General features: G+C 37.7%; 2 protein-coding genes across 4 annotated transcripts in view; one reads left to right on the top strand and one right to left on the bottom strand.

Annotated features, from left to right (window-relative positions):
* The first annotated feature begins 1,587 nt into the window (after positions 1–1,587).
* On the top strand, positions 1,588–3,943 carry mdp1 (magnesium dependent phosphatase 1). The gene is made up of 6 exons (XM_039652709.2): positions 1,588–1,728; positions 2,234–2,297; positions 2,389–2,496; positions 2,957–3,064; positions 3,215–3,300; positions 3,405–3,943. Exons 1-6 carry the CDS (start codon positions 1,674–1,676, stop codon positions 3,485–3,487), a joined length of 504 nt encoding a protein of 167 aa, XP_039508643.2. The 5' UTR covers positions 1,588–1,673; the 3' UTR covers positions 3,488–3,943.
* Positions 3,944–7,525: 3,582 nt separating this feature from the next.
* cdh24a (cadherin 24, type 2a) overlaps positions 7,526–26,693 on the bottom strand; it is a 109,111-nt gene continuing 89,943 nt past the window's right edge. For all 3 annotated transcript variants that reach the window (XM_089124591.1, XM_089124590.1, XM_039652974.2), the window contains 5 exons: positions 24,003–24,120; positions 23,196–23,522; positions 15,673–15,877; positions 12,945–13,296; positions 7,526–11,604 (listed from right to left, as the gene is read on the bottom strand). In XM_089124591.1, coding sequence (XP_088980717.1) covers positions 10,708–11,604; positions 12,945–13,296; positions 15,673–15,877; positions 23,196–23,522; positions 24,003–24,120 — 1,899 coding nt within the window. In that variant the 3' untranslated portion in view covers positions 7,526–10,707. The remainder of the gene's footprint in view (positions 11,605–12,944; positions 13,297–15,672; positions 15,878–23,195; positions 23,523–24,002; positions 24,121–26,693) is intronic.

Genomic DNA, 26,693 nt, shown 5'->3' with positions numbered 1-26,693 from the left:
AGCTCAGTGTCACTAATATGTTCAAATGTGAATCCTTTTGTAATTCTGTTCTGTTAATGCTTAACAATGTTAAAACTGTGTCTGAATGAACAACTTCAATTGGCAAATGGGATTGGGTTGAATTTTGGCAATTACAGAAGATAAGTGAATTGTAAATGCTAGGATAAGTTATATTTATAGAGAACTCTTTTACATAACAATTTCAAATCGCTTTGTCGTGTTTTTGCAATTAGACTTGGTGAAACTATCAGTGAAACTCAATCAGCATTTATCAAAGGTAGAAGTATTATAATTATTTAATTCCTCATAAAAGCTTACTTCTATTTCCAGACGTTTCCGAGGCGTTGATATTTTTGTATTTTTTTGGCTTTGGTCCAATGCGTTGTAGAGTAATTTATAGTGAGATGTTTAGAAGTGTTTCCTGTGACGTTGGTTCTTCACCCAGAATTCAAATTAAATGAGGAATCCGACCGGGATGCCTTATTTCACCATTACTGTTTAATCTTGCAGTCGAATTAATGTCTCTATTCATAACAAATAAACACAAAAATCCCCTCACAACTCCACTCTTTGGAAGAATAGAGCTGTAGTTATTAATAGGAAATCTGTTTAATTCAAGATCTTTTATATGATAATGGGTGTTTCTTATCTCATAATGATAAATAGTTAGAATCACAATAAATAATATGAAAAGGTACGAAGAACTTAAACGTAGTATCACTGATTATCAGTGTTATTTTCTTTACATGTGGCATGGTTTCTCCAAAGGTCAAGGAGACTCATTAAAATACCTAGTTAGTGTTTTTTTTATACAGAAACTATTTCATTTTGAGGTGGCTGTTGTTCTTCTCTTCCTGAAACACTATCACCTATTGTTTATAGCCTACTGTCAGGTTACTTCTACATTTTGGGCTGATGTGCAGCTGGTTGAGGAGGGTAAAAATTCCTCCCTCCCTTTTAAGTGTGATTTTTAATTCACCCTTCTCTGAAGTAGTACATATTGTTTTATTGATGGGTAAATACCATATCCATATTGTAAGCCCTTCTAGATTTCTCATTTATTATGCTTGCAAACAGTACAAACATGACGATCATGGACATGTGTTGTACAAAATTGCAAACATGTCTGTACTACTGTAACAACAATATGTACAATGTCATCTGAACAAGGATAAAGGTAGAAGAACTGAAGAAAAAGAAAAAAAGAGCAATAGATGATAGAAAAAAATAACAAATTTAAAAAATAATAAAAAAGGACATTAGGGTTAGATATTAGGCCTAATTTATACATCATTGTACACTACAAATTAAAGTCATTACAATTTAAAATTGTTTTAATTGCTTCCTTGTTTACTGAGGATGGAGTAGTGTTAAGGTACATTATTAAATTCCTTCAACAACAAAAAACAACAAAGCAGGCAGAATCAAAGTATCCAAAACTATAGTGTCTTGAAAGGTTACTGATGTACCTTGTTGGATATTATCTTTAATATATACGTCAATATTTTTCCATAGTAGTTTGGCATAGAAACAAGACCAGTCTTTATTGTTGTTTCGTCTTCACCGCCTACGCGTCGATGACGTCACGACGCTACTTCCGCAATGCCGGTAAACGAAAGTGTTCAGTTCTGTTCATGTGGTTCGAGTTCGGTTAAGTTATTCTCTTACAGTCTATGGGTAATCGCGAATTAATGATGTCTAAACCGAAATTAATAGTATTCGACCTTGGTAAGTTTCCACGGGTAATTTTCAGCGTTTTACTTCAGAATAACTGTGGGTTATACTGCACCTCAGTAATTGAGATGATAAATACACTTCCTTATGTGATCTTTCATTTTGTAATTAACGTTTGACAGAATATTTGTGAGGACACCCGTGGATGATACCAAATAAGTTTTACTGTAACAATAGCTGTACTATGTATTTATTTATTTTTTAATCGATGTGTGGTGGCTAAACATAGGCTAGATATTATTAGAAATAAAATACAGTTGTGTAAGTTAGTGTACAATGACTTTCAACATTTTGGGAGCGGTCAGTTTTTTTGAATGTTGTGAAAAGCCAAATTTAATTCTTTTAATTTTTAAAAATATTTTACAATATTACTGTCTTTACTGTATTTTTAATTCAATAAATGTAGCGTTTTTAAAAACAAAAAATCTTAACGATTCAAAACTTTTGAACTGCATTGTGTGTGTTTGTGTGTGTTATATACATTTATTTTATTTTTCAGATTTCACCCTCTGGCCATTATTTTCTGATGCTCATGTTGAGCCACCTTTTCACATCGACGACAGGTTTGTGTTCAGCTATATTGTTCATTCATTGTGATGTTTACCCAGTTGTTTTTGCTGTTGTTTCTTTGCTGACTCACTGACTCGTTTCCAGCGGAGTGGTGCGAGATTCAAGATTTGCCTTTGTCCCCGTTTATCAAGATACTGGAAAGATCCTGAGCTCACTACATAGTCAGGGATTCAAGATCGCCATCGCATCACGGTAAGATTTGTAATCAGAAAAATATCATCTCTATACATTTTATATATATATATATATATATATATATATATATATATATGAAGAAGAGTTCAGATGCAAAAGCCTCTAAATGCCATTTGAAATTTTCTTCTTTAATGATGATTTTTATCAAACTTGTATATTTAAGTTCAGTAATTTCACTTAACTAACAATTAATATGTAATCTTCATTGCCATTTAAGTGAAATCACTGAACTTAAATATGCAAGCTTGATAAAAATTATCATTCTAGAAGAAAATTTCAAATGGCACTTAGAGGCTTTTGCATCTGAACTCTTCATATATATATATATATACATTTTGAGCACTACCCGTTCATGTCTTAGGACAACTTTGTTGACTACTATATATATATATATATATATATATATATATATATACACACACACATCAAAGCTGTGGTCTTTCTCTGTTTCTCAAAGATCCACTGATTCCAAAGGAGCCAATCAGCTGCTATCACTCTATAATTTCAACCAATACATCTCCTTCAAAGAGATCTATCCTGGGTCAAAGGTCACTCACTTTAAGAGGTATAGGATGAGCTCTTTTTCCGCCTAGCAACGCTGGTAAACAATCAGAACACGACACAAGTAAACCCATAGCAATGTCTTTTGTGGCATCAATCATTGTGTGTGTGTGTGTTACCTTAGACCGTCTGACGACTGTTGTTCTGTCTCCAGGCTGAAAGCTGACAGCGGCGTCCAGTTTTCTGACATGATGTTCTTTGGTGACGAGCATAGGAACATCATGGAGGTGGGCAGGCTGGGTAGGTCTCGCTCTCGGCTCATTCTCCGACTCAAATCTGGAGACTGTGTAATGAAAGCTGGAGACTGTTGGTTGGGTTGAATCAGCTGTGTCCCGCTCTTTCAGGGGTTCACTGCGTGTTGGTTCGTGATGAGATGACCTCTGATCTAGTCCATAAAGCACTGGAGCAGTTCAGCAAGAAGCAGTGACGGCCGGCGTCTGGCCCCGCAGAGGAGCAGCCAATCCCAAAAACTGACTGGTAGAGAGAACTAGGACTGCCGTGTTCACTGGTTCTGTCTGTGTAATTATTTGTATAGGTGTAATTTGCGAGTCGGACAGGTGGGACATGTCCCCACCACTTTTTAAAAGATCTCGTGGGACGGGTGTTTCTAATACAAATAGATAAAACATCTCCAGTTAACTATTAGCAGAGCATTCATTTGTTAAAGTTATACCACACTGAAGTTCATACACAAATTTTGCGGATCTTGAGAAATTAAAGGATTAGTTCACTTTTGAAAAAACTTTTGCTAATAATTTACTCACCCCCATGTCATCCAAGATGTCCATGTCTTTCTTTCTTCAGTCGAAAAGAAATTTAGGTTTTTGATGAAAACATTCCAGGATTTTTCTCTATATAATGGACTTCAATGGGAACCGGATGGTTCAAGGTCCGAAAGATAGTGTTAATAACAGTTTCAGATGCAGCTTCAAATGTCTTTAAACGACACCAGACGATGAATAAGGGTCTTATCATGCGAAACGATCGGTTATTTCAATGCTTATTCCAAAAATGTAACTTTTCTAAGGACAAATGCTAGCCTTGCTCTATTCTGTGAGGCGCGTTTGCAACGTCACGTAGTACGTAATTACGTTCAAAAGGTCACGGGCGACGTAGCCAGAAGTAGAAGTCAGTGTTTACAAGTTGAACGCATAAGTTGAACGTGAAAACTAACTCAAACGCCGTTTACAAAAAAAGGAATTAAAAGGTAAAACAACGATGTCGGACGATTTTGATTCTGTACTTCCGACTACGTCGCCCGTGACCTTTTGAACGTAATTACGTATTACATGACGTTACAAACGCGCCTTACAGAATGGAGAAAGGCTAGCATTTGTCCTTAAAAAAGTTACATTTTTGGAATAAGCTTTGAAATAACCGATCGTTTCGCGTGATAAGACCCTTATTCATCGTCTGGTGTCGTTTAAAGACATTTGAAGCTGCATCTGAAACAGTTATTAACTGTCTTTTGGACCTGAACCATCCAGTTCCCATTGAAGTCCATTATATGGAGAAAAATCCTGGAATGTTTTCATCAAAAACCTAAATTTCTTTTCGACTGAAGAAAGAAAGACATGGACATCTTGGATGACATGGGGGTGAGTAAATTATCAGCAAAAGTTTTTTCAAAAGTGAACTAATCCTTTTAATTCTCTGCACTAACAATATATTAGTAGATCTCATTAAACGACTAATTTAACCCAATGCAATGTACTATTGAAAGGATATCATAATGTTATTTTTTCCAAAAATTGTTATTGTACACATATATTGTAAATACACCTGTCCCGCCCACTTTTTTAAACAAAGTTAAGCCACTGGAATTACATACAGCAGATAATACTGCCTGGAAGGTATAGTCACTTTAAACTTTAATAAGATTTTATCGCTCTGTGGCGGTTTGTGTGTTTTGCTGAATAATTTAGCGTGAGGAGCAACAGCGGGCCACGCCGCTAAAGGTCTAAAAGCCCGCTGGCCTCCTTTTCCTCTAATTTTACGCTGTTCCGGCTCCCGGTGTATTAATGGCGGTGTGTCTTTGCTTCTCTTCTGAATAAGTGATTCTGTCTCGCTGACAACCTGTTTAGATAAAAGCAGAAAGTGCTGCACATCACACAGCTGAAGAGACAGACGGAAAGATGCACTTGATCTGGATTTCTCATCCTGAGGTCTGAAGCCTAAAGCGTGCTTCTTCCTCTCTTTCTTCTCCTCCGTCTCGTGCAGAAAGCGAAGTGACAGTGCAATGAAAGTGATGAGAGCTTTAGCGGCTCCACGTCAGATGAAGTCAGCGGCGTTTTCTGTAGTTGGGAAGTTTGCGGTGTGTCTGAATCTTCAAATTATTTTAATAATTCACGCCGTCTTAAAAATGCATGCAGTGGATTATAATTACGGACGGGAAACAATATGATGAATGTTTAAAAACGTGTTTGAGTTGAGTCGTGTTAATGGCTTTTGAAAGAAGCGGTTAATTTTAATAAACGTTTCTATTCTTAATGCGGTAAAGCTGGAAACCTGGGAAATATTCTGATTTATCAAAATTGTATGATTTCATTTCGGACCTTTTAATATGCATCATTAAAACACCAAGTCTCGTTATTGTAATGCACCGGGCCCAATGCTGTCACCATTATAAGCACTTAAAATATTAAAATAAGCACTATGTGACTATGACGGATCCCCTTCAAAAAAAAATATATATTTTTTTAAGAAAAATACATTTTGTGTAATGTATTCCCTTGCAAAATGTTTCAGAAAAACTGAATCTGTTCACTCGCAAAAGCAAATGGGAACGCAAAAGTTTACAATTTATTTATTTATTTTTTAAATCTATTTTTGAGAGATTGAACACGGAAGATTTAATTAACCAAAACATGCGTTCAAATTAAAACGCATGTCATGAAGTTGCTGTTACTACGATGACGTTATCATAATTAAAGAATTATTTGTGATTCACAGCACCCAACCCAAAGAAAAACAGGTTTTATTGTTAAACCGGTGCAGTCAGTCACACTTTCACTCCTCCTAAATATATGAATGTAATTATCATCTGAAGTTTATGTGCAATACTTTTTTGTGGAATAAATTGCTTTTAAATCTTATTAACAGTGTTATTTTAGTATTTTTTTTAATGTTTGAATTAATTTTGAATTAGACTTGTAATTTGGAATTTCTGCTTTCATTTTAATTTTACTTTTATTTACCTACTAATTTGAAAGTTTGTCATTTTGTTGTATTTTGGAAATTCTATTTTTATGTCAATTAACATTAACATTTATTTTAACTAATAACACACACACACACACACACATACATAATATATAATATATAGCCCTAATATATATATATATATATATATATATATATATATATTAGGTCTGGGCAACGATTAGTTTGTGTTTACATAATATATGTGTGTGTATAATTTTTTTGTATATATTAATACACACACATGCACGTATATATTTAAGAAATATTTACATGTAAATACTGTATATATATTTATACATAATTTATTTTAAATGGTAATATTTTATATATTAATAAAACATTTTTCTTAAATATATACATGCATGTGTGTGACTTTTTATATATAAAATAATTATACACACTGCACACACATATATTATGAAAAAACATAAGACATCTTGTGTGTGTATATATATATATATATCGCGATTAATCGTATTCAAAATAAAAGTTTGTGTTTACATATGTGTGTATATAATTATTTTGTATATATAAATACACACACAATATATATATATATATATATATATATATATATATATATATATACAGTACAGTGTAGTTAACAATAATAGCCCTGCTTTAATACTTGCACGTATTCAAGGATCTGCATCATGCCAGGTCAAACATTACTAGTTTTTGTGCATCGAATTTGTGTTCATTTTGAATATGAATAAGCCCAAATTATATTTTAGATGCAAACATTTTCAGTTAATAATGACTTGCAGTTCAATCTGTTCATCACACAAATCCGTCTAATGACTTCACAAGATTTGATCACTATGATGTGATTGCAATCTGCAAACAATCACATCATTACAGCATGGCACAAGCTGATTGGCCTCTGCTGATCCTGCAGCCAATGAGATTGCTTGCTCAACATTTAAATAGTCTGGTTCATTGTTTGCTGGTCCACCTCCCCCAGCTCCACCTGTCTAGATCTGCTACAGGATTAATGTGTGTCTATTCAGCATGTATTACATGTTTACAGCAGCGAGTGTAGATATACAGCAGCATCAGTGTATCAGATCTAGTCCATCCACACCAAACGCATTAACATTGCTATATTCAATAACATCCTAAAATTATTCAGAGAGAATTACTTTTAAGATGCTTGTGTGGTGCATTTTGTCTTTCTGAGAGCCTGATCACTGCATGGAAAAGAGCAGCGTGAACATCTCTTTAAATGCTTTACTGAAAAAATGAAGTCCTACTTCTGTGCGAAAGTTCACTGTACACCATTTATTAAACATCAGATGATCAGTTTGACAAGAGACCATACAACACGTTGGGAAATTCTCAGGATCTTCCTGCTGTGGTTTTTAGGATTGAATTCAACATTAACAGATTCAGATTTACATAAACTCTCAGGTCCAAAAAAGCTTGTCAGTTCACCAACGATATTTACATCTGTACATGAGAATGCAAACAGCGTTGCAGGCCGAAAAACCCCACAGCAAACATGACCACATTCAGTTCAGAAGTTAATGTTCTCAGTTTCAGTTGCATAGGTCTTCCTTTAAAACTAAAGGGCTAAAAGAAGCAGTTCAGCTAAACCAGACAAAGCATCCTGACTAGTGAACACAGGAAAATTGATCTAAAAACGGACAGAAGTAAGCCATGCGCAAATCGTCTGACGTGTGTGTGGTTGCGGTGACCTAGTAAAAACAGCCTTTCATCGAACCATTTTAAGCTTAGCTTTCTCGGATCAGAATCCGTGCCTTATTAATACGCAAGCGTCAATATGAATTTATCAGCGATTGTACATATTTAATGAGACCTATTTTTCAAACAATGCCGCTCGCGTGGCTGAAATCAATATTTCAAAAATGAGATGTTTCATAACTTTGACTTGTCACGCCGATGTGAATTATTAACTTAAGTGTAACACGAGAGCGCTGAGAGAGCCGACTAAGATGTGTGTCTGCTGAACAGTTTAGTGGATCCCCCAGCTCATATTTATGCTCTGATCTGTACATGTTTGAAGAAAAATCAAGGCAAATCACCACTTACATGTAGAGTGCATTAGTGCCCGCACACTTTTTCAGAGGCGTTGGTTCTAGAAGTATTTTTTCCATTCATTTCTCCCATAGGGATTTAAAAAAGTCTTTGTTAAAGCGTTATAAGCCATGAACCAGCTACGGGGTGAATCACAACATTACAAACCTTGATTTGAAGTGAAAAAAAGTGTTTGAAAATCAGACAAAAATACAAAGGTATTTTAGTGAGAGAAAGAACTACAATCCCATGAAGCATTGCAAGCAGCATAATCAAATTAAAAACATTGGAGAAATATAAAACTACTCATTTACAAATGTTGACTTTATTTTTATATATATATAACAATATATTTTAATTTAATGCAATAAAATAAGCACATATACAGTAATATTTACGTATTTTGAGAGAAAAAACGGATTCTCAATTACGTCACTCCAGTGCTTCATGGGAGTGGGCGGAGCTAAAGAGCAAATTTTGGCAAAATTTGATTGTGACGACTCTGATTGGTGGAATTTTTGAACAGCATCATGGGTAATGTAGTTTTCACCACGAATTCCGCTGTTAAATATGATTATTTTAAGAATGAGTGAGGGAAAGAACTACAATCCCATGAAGCATTGCAAACAGCATAATGAAATTAAAAACATTGGAGAAATATAAAACTACTCATTTACAAATGTTGACTTATAAGTTTATATATATATATATATATATATATAAAATTAATTTAATGCAATAAAATATGCACATATACAGAAATAATTAAGTATTTTGAGAGAGAAAACAGATTCTCGATTACGTCACTCCACTGCTTCACGGGAGTGGGCGGAGCTAAAGAGCTAATTTTGATTGTGACGACTGATTGGTGGAATGTTCTGTACAGCATCATGGGTAATGTAGTTTTCACCACAAATTCCGCTCTTAAACACGATTATTTTAAGATTAAGTTTAAATAATGCGGGCTGACGGCTTCAACTGAATCAAATACTATCGATGCGCAACTTCGTCGCTCACAGTAGGGCTGTCTTGAACAGTTTATAAGTTGTTGTTTTTTTATTTCCCTACAGAGAAAATGAATGGAGTTTTTACTGACTGTTGCAATTTATTACACACTATTAGAAAAAAAAGTTAATTTGGGTTCTGTTTAGAACTTTAAGGTTCTTTGCTCAATTTTTAAAGGACCATTTACTGTATGCCGAAAAGGACATCACAATTATGTGATGCAGGGATAACGCCAAAACACGGACGATCAATTCGCCATGGTTCCCTCGAGATTTGCCAGTGGGGTTTTATAATGTTGTTGTTTTTTTAATACATGAGTTAAATAGAGCCTGTGGTAAACATACAGTAACTGGATAATACTTTGACTTTTTGCTCACCGCACACCAAGCTGCCTAGTTGAAACATATGTCCTTCATAAACATAACAAAATGAATCATAACTCCTTAAAATTCTTGTTTTTGGTATGCGTGTAATATACATTGTAGAACAAAACGTCAAAATTGACCACAGGCTTTAATTTACTCATAAATAAAAAATAAAAAAAATCATTAAACGTTCAGAATATGAAGCACATGACGGAACCCTTAAAGGTTCTATATAGAACCTTTTTCTTTTTTAAATGCAGGTTCTAATAACTGAAACATTCCTGTCATTTATGGAATTTTTAAAACATTGACGAATGTTTTTCAGCGTTTCGTTTCTTCACTTACCCCTCAGCAAGGATTTCAATAGTTATCAGAAGTGAAGAAAAGGGGAGAAAAAGCTTCAAAGTGCTCTCATTAGGGAGAGAAACAAGATTCTAGGCGCAATTCAGTGTTGCTATTACTAAACAATGTTTTAACTAAACTTAGAAAGGTTACTTATTCAGGCAAATAACTGAAATATATTTAAGTTGATTTAAGCTCAAGTAATTACAAAGTAAATCTGAAATAAATTAAAACCATATAGAAATATAAAAAATTACAATTTCAAACTTAAGCTAGAAAAAAATTAAGATACGAGCTAATTCAAAATATTTATAAATAATACAACAACATATAAACAATACACTAAAATAACAGAGATAATTTGATCAGAGATACAGACTAAGTGAGCAGATAGTAAGAGCCCCGTGTCTGTTGTCTTTTTCACAAAAACACTGGTTAATGCTGGGTATAAAAGTCTGAGACCACATTAAAAATCGGAGATTTAAGCCTGAAAAACAAAAACTGTGAGTGTAAAAACCAAGCGTGACTTACATAAGACCGACTGCTCCTCTAAAACACTGACGTACTAGTTTTTGGCAGGTCCATATAAAATTCTCTTTGTCCAGATTGTGCTCATTGGCTCCTTTCAGCACTTATTGCTTTTGAACGCTCACGATGTGACATCACATCCTCTCTCTTTGTTCCCATTTCCCATTTAGTGTCTCTTTCTGTTCTGCATTTGTTCCATTTCTTCAATGTTTTCCTCCTCGACCCGCCGCGTCTCGTTCGATTCGGTCGTTTCGTCCTCTTTTCTCGTGTCCGTCTCACTCTCCGTCTTGTTCATTTCCTCTTCCTGGTGTTCATCGTTTAACAAATCACCCTCGTGCTTTCCGTCATCCTCTTTTTCCTTCGCTCGTTCCCTGAAAATATCAAACAGCTTGTCAAACTTGGGTCCCCATTCCTCGAATCTGTCTTTCTGTCCCTCTGCATCTTTTTCGGCCTCGCTTTCGAGCGAGCTGAGAGACGTCGCCTGGGAGCCGCCCCCCTCCAATCCGTACGTCTGCAGCGAGTCGTATGGCGGCTGCATGGGGTCAAAGGTCACCACGGCAAGCCGATGTTGCAGGAAGTCGCCCATTCTGTTAGTCAACGAATCGCCGCTTGCCTTTTCCGAGTTCGCTTGTCCAACCTTCCCATTCCCCAAGCCCCACCCCCTTTCATACAGCCCCGCCCCTCCAGGGAGGGGCATCACTAGGTGTGGCACATAGTTCTGCCCGCCCACCCCGTACAAGCCCATTAGGCCGACAGCTTCTGGGTAGAGAAGCGTGGTCCCGGTCACAGGAACCCCTCCGCCGACCCTCAGAAGAGTACCTTCCATCGTCCTGAAGGGCATCTCCGTCGCGACGAGGCTGGCTGTGCTCTGGCTGGGAGTAACGTCTCCGTTCTTGTCCAAAGCCGAGGCGGCGGCGGAGTCGTCCGTGGTGATGGTGGAAATGGAGGCTCGCGTGGTCAAGCAGTGAGGGGACGACTCCGGTTTATGGCCCACTGAAGAGCTGGACGTCTCCGAGTAGGAACTGGAGCCCTTCACGAACAGAACCTGGTCTGAATGAACAGACTGAGGAAGAAAACAATAGAAAACGGTGAGGAACATCAAATTTTTAAACCTTAGGCTGTGTATCCAGCAAAGCGTTTTTACACGCGCCTGGCGTATGTTTTCAAAGGGAGCGCCGCTTTTTTAAACGCCATGATCGAGCGTAACGAGGCGCTGAGCGGTTTTTTTTTTCACGCCGAATCGCCCGACGTTTTTTACGGGTCGCCGAGATTGAAAAATGTTCAACTTTGGATAAAATGCAGCGCTCACCTCTGTCACTTTTTACCCAGCTGTCCAATCATAGTGGAGGAGGGGCGGGACTAATACCACACCGACCAACCACCACATTCTTTCTGTAAAACGACATCAACCAGCAGAGCTAACCGAACAAAATGGATGAAAATTAATTTTTTTTAGTATGAAACAACGCTTTGGTGGACACACGGCCTAAAGCCTTTTTACTAGCTTTATATGTTCTATCATAAAAAAAATTTGATTACTTTTGCTCACCAAGGCTGCATTTATTTGATCAAAAATACAGTTAAGACAGTAATATTGTGAAATAAAATAACTGTTTTTTATTTGAATACATTTAAAATGTAATTTATTCCTGTTTTCATAAATTAAAATAAAATTGTTAAATTCATAAAATTAAAAAAAAAATTCATAAATTCATCAAATTCATACATTTTCAGCATCATTACTCCAGTCTTCAGTGTCACATGATCCTTCAGAAATCACTCTAATATCTGCTCAAGAAGATCATTTTTGAAATTTAAATCTTTTGTAACATTGTAAATGTCTTTGCTGTCACTATTGAACAATTTAATATGTTCTCGCTGAAGAATTAATTTCCAAAGTATTAATTTCTTTCGAATAATTTCTTTCGAATAAAAAATATACATTTTAATGACCCTAAACTTTTGAACCCTGAAACCCTTGGACATCAAATATGAAGGCAACATGACTTGACTTAAATCAAAGAAAGTATTTTAAATCAAACTTCATATCCCATGAAGTGCTGTGCATGATGTAATCTACCATATAAAATTAATATTACATGTTTTTATGTATATAGTTTCTTGTTATAACTATAAAACAATATATTTTGCTGATGTATAGGAACTCGCTATTGATCACTACTTTTTAATTTCCATTGTAGAGTTCTCTGATTGGTGGATGTCTCTTCAGGATTATGGCTAGTTAAATCAAAGAAAATGTGTCAATTTAATCTTAAATCACACTGATGGGTTCACACTGATGATCTCATAGCTAACCAACTTTAGGTAAGTTTATAAAAATCTACTAGTTTATGAAGACAATAATTGGGATTTTTAGATTGAAGTGTGATAATATTAGTTTACCTGATCCTGGCTGAGTGTGTGGCTCTCAGAGATGACCTCACTTCCTGTCTCGCTCTCTTTCGGAATGCTGTCGGTGGATCCGTCCGCTCCTTTACCTTCTGATCCCTTCCTGATTTTGTCGATAAACACAGAAGCGGATTCTAAAGGGCCGCAGGACTGGCCCTGGCTGGCGGGGAGAACGTACGGCTGTTTGTCGAGGTCGAGGCCGAGTCTGTTTCTCGGAGCCGGAAGGGTCTGGATGGTGTAACAGTAACGTCCGTAGAGGGGTGCAGAGACGGGACGCCGTGGGTCCAAACCCAAACTCTGACTCCAGCTGAAGGTTCTGACGCTGTCCAGATTATCCTGAGAATACCTGTTATAATAAAACACACATTAAGAAACTAAAATGGTTTAATTATTATAGCAGATAACTATGGAAGCCCATTTCTGCCACTTAATGAAAAATAAAAAGGTAATTGCGACTTTTTATCTCACAATTCTGACTTTTTTTCTCACAATTACGAGATATAAAGTCAGAATTGCGAGATATAAAGTCAGAATTGCGAGATATAAAGTCAGGATTGCGAGATTTAAAGTCAGAATTGCAAGATAGTCAGAATTGCAAGATGTAAAGTCAGAATTGCAAGATATAAAGTCAGAATTGTGAGATATAAAGTCAGGATTGCGAGATTTAAAGTCAGAATTGCAAGATAGTCAGAATTGCAAGATATAAAGTCAGAATTGTGAGATATAAAGTCAGAAATGCAATTGTGACTTTATTTCTCAGAATTGCGACTTTATATCTCGGAATTGTGACTTTATTTCTCAGAATTGCAACTATTTCTCATGTTCAGACTTTATTTCTCAGAATTGCGACTTTATTTCTCAGAATTGCGACTTTATTTCTCAGAATTGCGACTTTATTTCTCAGAATTGCGATTATTTCTCATGTTCAGACTTTATTTCTCAGAATTGCGACTTTATATCTCGCAATTGTGACTTTATTTCTCAGAATTGCGACTTTATATCTCGGAATTGTGACTTTATTTCTCAGAATTGCAACTATTTCTCATGTTCAGACTTTATATCTCGCAATTGTGACTTTATTTCTCAGAATTGCGACTATTTCTCATGTTCAGACTTTATATCTCGCAATTGTGACTTTATTTCTCAGAATTGCGAATTTATTTCTCAGAATTGCGACTTTATTTCTCAGAATTGCGACTTTATATCTCGGAATTGTGATTTTATTTCTCAGAATTGCAACTATTTCTCATGTTCAGACTTTATTTCTCAGAATTGCGACTTTATTTCTCAGAATTGCGACTTTATTTCTCATAATTGCGATTATTTCTCATGTTCAGACTTTATTTCTCAGAATTGCGACTTTATATCTCGCAATTGTGACTTTATTTCTCAGAATTGCGACTTTATATCTCGGAATTGTGACTTTATTTCTCAGAATTGCGACTTTATTTCTCAGAATTGCGATTATTTCTCACGTTCAGACTTTATTTCTCAGAATTGCGACTTTATATCTCGGAATTGTGACTTTATTTCTCAGAATTGCAACTATTTCTCATGTTCAGACTTTATATCTCGCAATTGTGACTTTATTTCTCAGAATTGCGACTATTTCTCATGTTCAGACTTTATATCTCGCAATTGTGACTTTATTTCTCAAAATTGCGAATTTATTTCTCAGAATTGCGACTTTATTTCTCAGAATTGCGATTATTTCTCATGTTCAGACTTTATTTCTCAGAATTCTCGCAATTGTGAGACAAAAAGTCGCAATTATAATTTTTTTATTTTTATTCAGTGTCGGAAACAAGCTTCCATAGGAAGCCAATTTCTTCCACATACAGAAAAAAAAAATCAGGCTTTGGTAAATCATTATGAAGTCGACAATATGACCTGTTTTGATAAGTAAAAATTATTGTTATTAAAAATCATGAAAATTATAACATACTAAAGAGTTAAAAAGTTAACAGTATCTTACAGTTTTGACTTATCTCATAATTTTGAAAAAAAAAAAAGTCTCTTATGTGGCAGAAATGGTCTTTCATAGTTAAGCCTTTGGGCTAGTTATGCAAGTATTGCGTAACCCCTCTGTTTAATTGGGTAATACATCACCAAATTCAAGAAAACTGGACATATTTTAAAGGAAAACTGCATTCCAGCTATTTCACCAAAACCAGATGCCTCTGAGTGACAGTAAGTTGTCTTGTTTTAATTAGAAGATCTGTTAGTCCCAGTTGTGACTCCTGATGCAACGATTCAAAAACTGTCAGTTATATCTTTAAAAATAGTTGCATGTGATGTACTTTCGTCAACCTGCCCAGGAGTATTACAATGACATCTAACAGGAATATGATGGATAGAGGACACCGTGTGGGTTTGAGCAGCAGAAATATTAACTAGATGAACTTTGCACTAAAACAGCTGTCAGATTTGCATGTGAAGGCTCATTAAATCACACACACACACACCATGAGTACAGAGCCCTCATTAATCAGATAAACAGTTAACATCATTTAGAGCGACTGAACGTTTTCGAGTAACCAGAGATTCCAGGGAAAGATACACTCGTTCGTGTTTGTTGTGAACGTAAGCCGAATGATTCACATGGGCTTGTGGCATTTTCTAAACCAAATGTCAAGAAATGACATGTGATTTGAAAGATCAGATAGTGGCAGCATGAAACCAAGGCGATTGGACTATTTATGTGAGCATCAAACACACTCACATATTGTTGTTATCTCGAAGGCGTTGTGCCCTGCGCATGCTCTGGGGGGCGCTCTTCAGGGTCGCGATATCGAACGCGGCCGTGTCCGCCTCCCCGCCTCCCTCGTCATCATACGTGATGATGTTCTCCCTGATCTCATCATCTTCCACAGGAGACTGAGTGTCCCGCTTCTGCCTTCGCAACGATAGCGAAAGAGCAGCCACTACTATCGGACAAAAGACAGCGAGAAAAAAAAAAACAGAGGAGGTTACAGACACAAGTACATTCAATACACAGATACACTCAATTTAAGCTTTTGACTCACACTGTTATCCAGTGACGGCGTTGTAAATAAACGGCGTTATCTTTCTCAGTAGCGAGTCATGAAACAAACGACTTTTTCCGCCGTTACCGTTATGGACAATAAAATGCGGCGCTACTATAGCCTAATTGAGCTCACTGAAGTGGTTTCCATCCGAGTAGGCTCTCTTTCCGACATAGGACCTGTAAAGTTTTTTCTCTGGTGCGTGCGTGTTTATGAGGCGCCGGACTGGACTAACGCAAACGCGAAGCGAACAACGCGAGAGAGACAGAGTGCGTCCGAACATTATATGAAGAGTTCAGATGCAAAAGCCTCTAAATGCAATTTGAAATTTTCTTCTTTAATGATGATTTTTATCAAACTTGTATATTTAAGTTCAGTAATTTCACTTAAATAACAATTAATAGGTAATTAGCATTGCCATTTAAGTGAAATCACTGAACTTAAATATACAAGTTTGATAAAAATCATCATTCTAGAAGAAAATTTCAAATGGCACTTAGAGGCTTTTGCGTCTGAACTCTTCATACAGTTTGTTAATAAATAAATTACACATTTCAGCATTAGAATAATCTCTGTAGCCTATTGGTATCATCTGCAACGTTTTAATTAATTTACATGGTTATACAAATAAAATAAAAATAAATAAATAAATAAATAACCTGCAGGGAACGTTCTGGGAGCACTTCTTGTTAAACTGTTTATCATTTTAATTTTCACTACAAAGAGTGTATGTATATGTTTTTATTATTATTTATTCATTTTTTAGTACATTTAAGCATAAATTATTTTGAGACTTATTTGTTGGCCAGTTTTGGTCTGTGCAATATTTATTAATAAATATTATAAAGTTCTAAACCTAAAATTGTTTTATTGTTCTACTATAGTAATGATAATATTTAAAATATATTATATAATTTTATAGGTGTCTCTCACACTGTCCCACAGCAACAGTAGATTAGTGTACAATGTTTTAGAATAATAATTTATTCTATAGTGTCCATTTCATCAATTTAACATATTTAATATTGGGTGCATCCAAGTTATTTGACATAGGCCTATATTAACATTTTTTTTAAAGTAATGCAGTAGTTACTTTCCCTGGTAATTAGTTAATTTTATAAGGATTTAACTATTTGTGAGAAGTAGGGTTGGGTATCGAGAATCGAGTATCGATTGGAACCGAGACTAACTTTTAGTTTTTCCCGGAATCGTTCAAAAGTTAAAATTTCGATTCCTAGTTTCGATATTCACAGTCCGCCGAGCGGAAGAAGAAACCGCTAAACAACACCAACGAAGAAGCGTCTACCGGAAGTGTTGGCATAACCGCGCGAGTCGAACATGAGTACCTTACGTCGGCGGTCCAAAGTGTGGCTTCACTTTTCTAAAAATAAAGAAATCTCGGCAAAATGCAAAATTTGTGACAAAAGGAGTATTTTTACAGAAGGAGTATTTCCTTCAGAAAGGCCGTTGGTTAGCAAGGTTAGCTAAACTTTTTTGATCCTGCCTCTTAAAAGAATCGGAATCGAGAATCGTTAGGAACCGGAATCAAAACAAGGAATCAGAATCAGAATCGTTCAAATTCAAACGATACCCAACCCTAGTAAGAAGTAACTAGTAACTATAACTAATTACTTTTTTAAGTAACATGCCCAACACTGCTGTTATCCAAAGCGACTTGCACTGAATTCATGCTATACATTTATTTATTTTTTTTAATTAATGCATTCCCTGGGAATTGAACCCATGACCAAGATGTTGCTAGCCGCCATTCGCCACTGTGTGAGCCACAGGAAGATGTAGAGGCTAAATATAGTGCAAAATAGACCTTTTTTTAAATAATCTCTAACAAAAGGTGTGTAACCTTCAGAAATTGTTCACAGTCAACCGAAGTTAATTAAACATCTTATTTTAGATAGCTAATTAGTTTCCATTATAAGTAAAGTGTTCTAACAGTGGAATACGTTTCCCTTTAGTTTCCAGACATAAAACAGATTTAACAACAGATACAAAAAGGCAACTCTGTAGCTCAATGTTTCTTAACCCTTATGTGCTGTTGTGGCTTTTTTCAGCCACTAAGGGGTATTTTTTAGTCTTAATTTGGCCGTAACTTTTTCTTTGTTTCAGCAAATGGAATGATTTTTGGTGACAAATCTTATTTTGACACATATTTTGGGAAAATGCTTTGAAATTTTTCAAAAACTCAACAGTACACTCTGGGCAAATTCACTACCCTTTCGTTATGTTCGTGGCTGAAAAAAGCCACTACTTTAAACTGCTGTAAAAATGTATCAGATAAATATTTTTTTCAAATTTTTTTGCATAAATCTATTAACCGACCTCAGTCCTGATCAAAACTACTAAATGTTTAAAAAAAATTCAGGATTTTAACTCTTTAATTGCCAAATTCATAAATGATGTCACTGATTTGGGAAAAAAAACACAGAAAATGACTTATTTTCAATATAAAATATGATTGTGGACTGGATTTTTTTTCACCTTTTATCACAGTCTTGGACATGTCAAAGATTAGAAACAACATTGGTTTTGATGCATTGTTAGTTTTTGTGTAGCATCAGATTTTAACTTTTTCTCCCTCATTTACTGTTCGTGGCTGTTTTTGCCCCATTGACTTCCATTATAACCACATTTTTTGATTGCAAAGCCATGACACCATAAAATCATGCATTTTTGATTGTTGATGGTTTTCCCTGTTGGGAAGAGGTAAAATTTGTAATTTTTACTGTTGATAACCAGGTGGAACCATTTAACCCTTTAGACAGGCCTGTGCAAAAAAAAGCTTAGTTTCTGGCTTTTACATGCAGTTATATGGAGTATAATAGCATATTACAGTGTGTATATGTGTGTGTGGGTGTGCGTGAGTGTGTGAGAGAGTGTGAGAACTCACCTTGATGCGTCTGAGAAAATAAAAATATACACTTCAGCTCTCAAAACTACATGGAGTAAACAAAAACAAAGTAAGTGTATTTATGCATCTGCTGCCTTTTGATGGTGAGAAATGCAGACTAAACAAAAACAAAGCAAGTGGATATAAACGCTTGTCATTTGATGGTGAGAAGAGCAGCAAGCAACATGAGAGAGGGCTTGACTTGTAGTGAAGTTTTAGAGATGATTATGCAGTCTGACCCCTCCAGCGAGCTGCAGGAGGTATTGTCTTCTCACTCTGACCGCAGACTCAGGACAGTCAGATCCTGGTTTGGATGTGGCACCCTCATCATCATCTCAAGCTTCCACTGAAGGCGAGGAGGATTCAGATGATCCTGGATCTGGATGGACTGGGAGAATCTTCAGAGGGACATGGTGGCTCTGAAAATCGCATGACCACTGCGATCATCCCACAGGCAACGTGTGGACTCCCCTCTGGATCTGTAGACGCTGGCCAAAATCAGTAGCCCCATGTAGGCACAGAGATCTGTGGAGTCCACCCCAGTCCAGTTTCTCATTGTGCGGTGTCCATGGAGGTTGGTCATGCTGACAATGAGGTCAGTCGTCTCCTCCGTAAAAAACAGATTGAACACAGAATCCATGTTCTGAACCATTGCGATAGCATTGCGTGTCGGCCCTCGACTCACGCCTCTTGCAGGCTGAAGAAAGGGAATTGTCTCCGCATTGGTGGAAAACCATACTTCACCATTTCTCCCAATCCCCCCAGATCCAGGATCCACAGAATCCTCCTGCTTTCAGTGGAAGCTAGAGCTCCACTGAAGGCGAGGAGGATTCAGAGGATCCTGGATCTGTGGACTCCACAGATCTCTCTGCATGGGGCTACTGATTTTGGCCAGCGTCTACAGATCCAGAGGGGAGTCCACACGTTGCCTGTGGGATGATCGCAGTGGTCATGCGATTTTCAGAACCACCATGTCCCTCTGAAGATTCTCCCAGTCCATCCAGATCCAGGATCATCTGAATCCTCCTCGCCTTCAGTGGAAGCTTGAGATGATGATGAGGGTGCCACATCCAAACCAGGATCTGACTGTCCTGAGTCTGCGGTCAGAGTGAGAAGACAATACCTCCTGCAGCTCGCTGGAGGGGTCAGACTGCATAATCATCTCTAAAACTTCACTACAAGTCAAGCCCTCTCTCATGTTGCTTGCTGCTCTTCTCACCATCAAATGACAAGCGTTTATATCCACTTGCTTTGTTTTTGTTTAGTCTGCATTTCTCACCATCAAAAGGCAGCAGATGCATAAATACACTTACTTTGTTTTTGTTTACTCCATGTAGTTTTGAGAGCTGAAGTGTATATTTTTATTTTCTCAGACGCATCAAGGTGAGTTCTCACACTCTCTCACACACTCACGCACACCCACACACACATATACACACTGTAATATGCTATTATACTCCATATAACTGCATGTAAAAGCCAGAAACTAAGCTTTTTTTTGCACAGGCCTGTCTAAAGGGTTAAATGGTTCCACCTGGTTATCAACAGTAAAAATTACAAATTTTACCTCTTCCCAACAGGGAAAACCATCAACAATCAAAAATGCATGATTTTATGGTGTCATGGCTTTGCAATCAAAAAATGTGGTTATAATGGAAGTCAATGGGGCAAAAACAGCCACGAACAGTAAATAAGGGAGAAAAAGTTAAAATCTGATGCTACACAAAAACTAACAATGCATCAAAACCAATGTTGTTTCTAATCTTTGACATGTCCAAGACTGTGATAAAAGGTAAAAAAAAATCCAGTCCACAATCATATTTTATATTGAAAATAAGTCATTTTGTGTTTTTTTTCCCCCCAAATCAGTGACATCATTTATGAATTTGGCAATTAAAGAGTTAAAATCCTGAATTTTTTAAAAAAATTTACTAGTTTTGATCAGGACTGAGGTCGGTTAATAGATTTATGCAAAAAAATTTGAAAAAAATATTTATCTGATACATTTTTACAGCAGTTTAAAGTAGTGGCTTTTTTCAGCCACGAACATAACGAAAGGGTAGTGAATTTGAACAATGCACAAGGGTTAACTAAATTCATATTTAATCAAATCAATCATTATCAGTGTTAAAAGAATAAACCTTCAACTTTTTATCTAGTGCACCAACCACTGCCTTCAACGTCAGCTTCTTCAAAGTTACCAATATGATTTATTTTAGTTTCAGTGCTAACTTCTGATGAAATGATTCATAACTGTCAGTGTAAAAATAGCTCTAATAATGAAAATGTATTCAAAGATATTTAAGGGGAAAAAATGGGGAAGACATTGCCATACAGCAAGGGGAAATGGTTTTAAAACACGTATTTTTAAAAAATAGTCTTAAATCTTAAAAATGATTTATAATATACTAAATTGAAATATCTTTAAAACTAAAAGTCGTTCCTAAATGCTTTTACTCACTGTTCATTTTTCATTTTTGGCAAAAATGTATGTTTTGTAATTTCTGCAGAAATGCAATTATATCATGGTTAACACTTCCAGGAAAATGTAATAACATAATTGATTTCAATATCTATAAAATTCCCACTGAGAAATTACATTAGACCTGTTCCAATTCTAAGCAATTTTTCCATTATGGCACAGTACATATTTTCCTAATTTTCTGTAAAATTATGTCAGATAAAGTTGATCACAACAACTTGTGTCAACAACAGCAACTAAATAACGTGATAAAAGTTATGATTTACTACATGCAACATATCAAAATGTGTTTAATAAAACAATTTGTGGAGCATATAAAGCAAGTGTCCACGTAAAGAGTTTTAAAAACAGTATATATATATATAATGTTTTTTTGCACAGTGAAGGAAAATGATATATTGCCATATGCAGTCCCTCCAGAAAAACGCGATTATGCGATCGCTGAATTCAATGCAAAATCAGCCAAAGTCCGCATATTTATGCAGGGGCCGCATTTTTTCAAATACCCCGCAGTTTCGCCGCATAAATTGCCGATTTCCATGCAAAATATGCGGGGTTTGCATAATTTCATAATCCTCGCATTTTCGTTGCAAAAAAGTCACATGTATCTTAGCAGAAAGTTGAAAAATGTTGCGTTTGCTTCACACAAGAGCAGCCGTTTCCCCCTGTTTCCATGGGAAAGTTATGAAGTGACGCAATTACGCGACGGCAGACAGACTCACGGAGGCGATTGACATCTCACAAATCGAACTCGTATTCTGTCTGTCGCACGTTCTACCGTCACATCGTTATTTAATAAACAACATAAGACAAAAGAAGTATTATCAATCAGAAATTACCCGCACACATATAACACTGCAGAGAGTTCAACAGGGAGCGCGCAGCTCTTAAAGGGGCCACACCATATTTACACTCTTACAGTCTGAAATAAAACAAGATGAGAAATTAAATATTCCCAGCACTTTCCATGATGTAGTATGCTTGTTTATCAAAGGAAGTAATAAGAAATGACTCTTACATTAACAGGATGTTGGGGGAATCACTTTTTTTCTCTTTTTCATCAAACCGCAATTTTTGCAAGTTCCCTCAATTTTTGCAAATTCCTGCAATTTCATCGCATAAAATTGCATAAATATCCCGCATATTCCATCGCATTTTTAAAGAAAACGGGTCGCATAATCAATCAATTTTTTCCCACAACAATCACAAAAAAACTCCACGTTTTTCTGGAAGGACTGAATACTAGTATGGTAAATGTTAAATATAAATCGCAAATTTTTTCACACATTTTTGGAAATTACCACCACAAAAATCAGTCAATTTGATCGCAAAAATCACACAAAAAAATCGTGAAATCCTGGAGGGACTGCATATGGCTACATTGTCAAAGTGTATTTGTAGAAAATGCCTTTTCCACCTCTCACTTACTTACTTACTGGGGTTTGAGTGTTCAATGTCATTTGGGGTACACCTTGAGGGAGGGAAAGGGTTGTTCCGCAATCTCAAAATGCCATACGATGCCGTCAGCACTCATCAAATGCTATTTATTATGACTGACATAGAGCAGAAACCAAACCCAAACATGTCCATTAGCAAGCCCGACTGACAAACAGAGCAGAAGAAACGAGGCAGGTTGGCGGAAAGTTCGAACGACCCACAAAAACATACATATATGGAAGAAAAGCAGCAATTTGAAGACACACCAGGAGGCAATGGTGGATGAAGACAGGGAGTGATGGACAGATGTAGCAACAACACATCATTACAGAGGTGGAGCGAAGGGCGAGTAGCAAACATAAATCTGATGAAATGAACTGAAAATCAAAACTGACCCAGAAAAGTTGACGCACAGGCCAGGATCGCCAACATGGCGGCCGAGCTGATTCCCAGCAGCGAGGAGTTCGACGGGACAGGCGAACACACCGCTTGCCTCTCCCAGTCCGGCAACGATGGTTTATCCTTGTCTTCCGTTTGTTGTTTCCGTTCCTCTGCCCACATGCCCCCGTTTTGGCACGGACACACCGTAACGGTAATCGTTCCTGTGCTCCTGAGGTCTGACGCACCATCATGGAGCATTATGGGTATTTTTAGAGTTGGTAAAGAGGAAGAGCGAGGAAAAGCCTTCAGGGACGACAAAAGCACCAGACTCGCTGTGTGGTCTGGAAGCAAAAGAAATGGAACATAAACAAACATTAGTCATGTGACTCATTTTGTGGACTCAATTAATAGAATAATTTATAAAATAAATATAACATTATATAGACACACACTAATTATATTTGTTACAGACATTTTCCGTACACCAGATTTCTCAAATTTCTCCCTTTGTGTTCCACAGCAAAAATAACAGCATACAGGTTTAGAGGGAAATGAATGATGAATCATTTTTCATTCTGGGGTGCAAATTAAAAACCATCAGATTGAAGCGGAGAACAGGATAATGAAAGAACGGATTGCTGGAGCACAGAGAAGGGAGTTTGCTGTGTTCATCTGAGCAGAATGTGACAAAAGAGATAAATGGATGAGCGTAATGAAGGAGGATATATGTCTGGACAGAGACCGGGGGGGGGGGGGGAGATGAGGAACACTGACGGGGAAGAGAAGACGGATGGATGACAGGAGATATCTGGAGAGCGCACCTCCTCGCTCTCTAACGGAGAAGTTGAGGGCACTGCTGGATTCTGCGGGAATACTGAAGTGGATGGGAGAGTTGGAGCTGCTTTGGTCTTTGTCTATGGCTCGAATCACCTGCACCACCTGAAACGCAAATGGACAAAGACTCACACAATGATTTTCATTAATCAGTCAGGGAATTTTTGCAACTGAACAGCAAGAATTTGCTGAATTGGCTTTAAGTGTGCAAGGGCTTTAAGTGAGCAAGGGCTTTAAATGTGCAAGGGCTTTAAGTGTGCAAGGGCTTTAAGTGTGCAAGGGCTTTAAATGTGCAAGGGCTTTAAGTGTGCAAGGGCTTTAAATGTGCAAGGGCTTTAAGTGTGCAAGGGCTTTAAGTGAGCAAGGGCTTTAAGTGTGCAAGGGCTTTAAATGTGCAGGGGCTTTAAGTGTGCAAGGGCTTTAAGTGTGCAAGGGCTTTAAGTGTGCAAGGGCTTTAAGTGTGCAAGGGCTTTAAATGTGCAAGGGCTTTAAGTGTGCAAGGGCTTTAAATGTGCAAGGGCTTTAAGTGTGCAAGGGCTTTAAGTGAGCAAGGGCTTTAAGTGTGCAAGGGCTTTAAGTGAGCAAGGGCTTTAAGTGAGCAAGGGCTTTAAGTGTGCAAGGGCCTTAAGTGAGCAAGGGCTTCAAGTGAGCAAGGGCTTTAAGTGAGCAAGGGCTTTAAGTGTGCAAGGGCTTTAAGTGAGCAAGGGCCTTAAGTGAGCAAGGGCTTTAAGTGTGCAAGGGCTTTAAGTGTGCAAGGGCCTTAAGTGAGCAAGGGCCTTAAGTGAGCAAGGGCTTCAAGTGAGCAAGGGCTTTAAGTGAGCAAGGGCTTTAAGTGAGCAAGGGCTTTAAATGTGCAGGGGCTTTAAGTGAGCAAGGGCTTTAAGTGTGCAAGGGCTTTAAGTGTGCAAGGGCTTTAAGTGTGCAAGGGCTTTAAGTGTGCAAGGGCCTTAAGTGAGCAAGGGCCTTAAGTGAGCAAGGGCTTCAAGTGAGCAAGGGCTTTAAGTGAGCAAGGGCTTTAAGTGAGCAAGGGCTTTAAGTGTGCAAGGGCCTTAAGTGAGCAAGGGCTTCAAGTGAGCAAGGGCTTTAAGTGAGCAAGGGCTTCAAGTGAGCAAGGGCTTTAAGTGTGCAAGGGCTTTAAGTGAGCAAGGGCTTTAAGTGAGCAAGGGCTTTAAGTGAGCAAGGGCTTTAAGTGAGAAGTGTGCAAGGGCTTTAAGTGTGCAAGGGCTTTAAGTGAGCAAGGGCTTTAAGTGTGCAAGGGCTTTAAGTGTGCAAGGGCTGTAAGTGTGCAAGGGCTTTAAGTGTGCAAGGGCTTTAAGTGTGCAAGGGCTTTAAGTGTGCAAGGGCTTTAAGTGTGCAAGGGCTTTAAGTGTGCAAGGGCTTTAAGTGTGCAAGGGATTTAAGTGAGCAAGGGCTTTAAGTGTGCAAGGGCTTTAAGTGAGCAAGGGCTTTAAGTGAGCAAGGGCTTTAAGTGAGCAAGGGCTTTAAGTGTGCAAGGGCTTTAAGTGAGCAAGGGCTTTAAGTGTGCAAGGGCTTTAAGTGAGCAAGGGCTTTAAGTGTGCAAGGGCCTTAAGTGAGCAAGGGCTTCAAGTGAGCAAGGGCTTTAAGTGTGCAAGGGCTTTAAGTGAGCAAGGGCTTTAAGTGTGCAAGGGCTTTAAGTGAGCAAGGGCTTTAAGTGAGCAAGGGCTTTAAGTGTGCAAGGGCCTTAAGTGAGCAAGGGCTTCAAGTGAGCAAGGGCTTTAAGTGAGCAAGGGCTTTAAGTGTGCAAGGGCTTTAAGTGAGCAAGGGCCTTAAGTGAGCAAGGGCTTTAAGTGTGCAAGGGCTTTAAGTGTGCAAGGGCTTTAAGTGAGCAAGGGCCTTAAGTGAGCAAGGGCTTTAAGTGAGCAAGGGCTTTAAGTGTGCAAGGGCCTTAAGTGTGCAAGGGCTTTAAGTGAGCAAGGGCCTTAAGTGTGCAAGGGCTTTAAGTGTGCAAGGGCTTTAAGTGTGCAAGGGCTTTAAGTGAGCAAGGGCTTTAAGTGTGCAAGGGCTTTAAGTGTGCAAGGGCTTTAAATGTGCAAGGGCTTTAAGTGTGCAAGGGCCTTAAGTGTGCAAGGGCTTTAAGTGAGCAAGGGCCTTAAGTGTGCAAGGGCTTTAAGTGTGCAAGGGCTTTAAGTGTGCAAGGGCTTTAAGTGAGCAAGGGCTTTAAGTGTGCAAGGGCTTTAAGTGTGCAAGGGCTTTAAATGTGCAAGGGCTTTAAGTGTGCAAGGGCTTTAAATGTGCAAGGGCTTTAAGTGTGCAAGGGCTTTAAGTGAGCAAGGGCTTTAAGTGTGCAAGGGCTTTAAGTGTGCAAGGGCTTTAAGTGTGCAAGGGCTTTAAGTGAGCAAGGGCTTTAAGTGTGCAAGGGCTTTAAGTGTGCAGGGGCTTTAAGTGAGCAAGGGCTTTAAGTGTGCAAGGGCTTTAAGTGTGCAAGGGCTTTAAGTGTGCAAGGGCCTTAAGTGAGCAAGGGCTTCAAGTGAGCAAGGGCTTTAAGTGAGCAAGGGCTTTAAGTGAGCAAGGGCTTTAAGTGTGCAAGGGCCTTAAGTGAGCAAGGGCTTCAAGTGAGCAAGGGCTTTAAGTGAGCAAGGGCTTTAAGTGAGCAAGGGCTTCAAGTGTGCAAGGGCTTTAAGTGAGCAAGGGCTTTAAGTGTGCAAGGGCTTTAAGTG

Source organism: Pimephales promelas, chromosome 20 (assembly GCF_988280905.1).
Source record: "Pimephales promelas chromosome 20, fPimPro1.hap1.1, whole genome shotgun sequence".
NCBI classification, from domain to species: Eukaryota; Metazoa; Chordata; class Actinopteri; order Cypriniformes; family Leuciscidae; genus Pimephales; species Pimephales promelas.
This window is presented reverse-complemented; position numbering and strand designations above follow the sequence as displayed.

Bases quoted from the DNA above. Each gene is read 5' to 3' on its own strand.
- mdp1 (XM_039652709.2), top strand. From the start codon at position 1,674: ATGGGTAATCGCGAATTAATGATGTCTAAACCGAAATTAATAGTATTC. The intron at 1,729-2,233 runs GTAAGTTTCCAC...TTTATTTTTCAG, and splicing joins ATTAATAGTATTCGACCTTG to ATTTCACCCTCTGGCCATTA. The intron at 2,497-2,956 runs GTAAGATTTGTA...TGTTTCTCAAAG, and splicing joins AAGATCGCCATCGCATCACG to ATCCACTGATTCCAAAGGAG.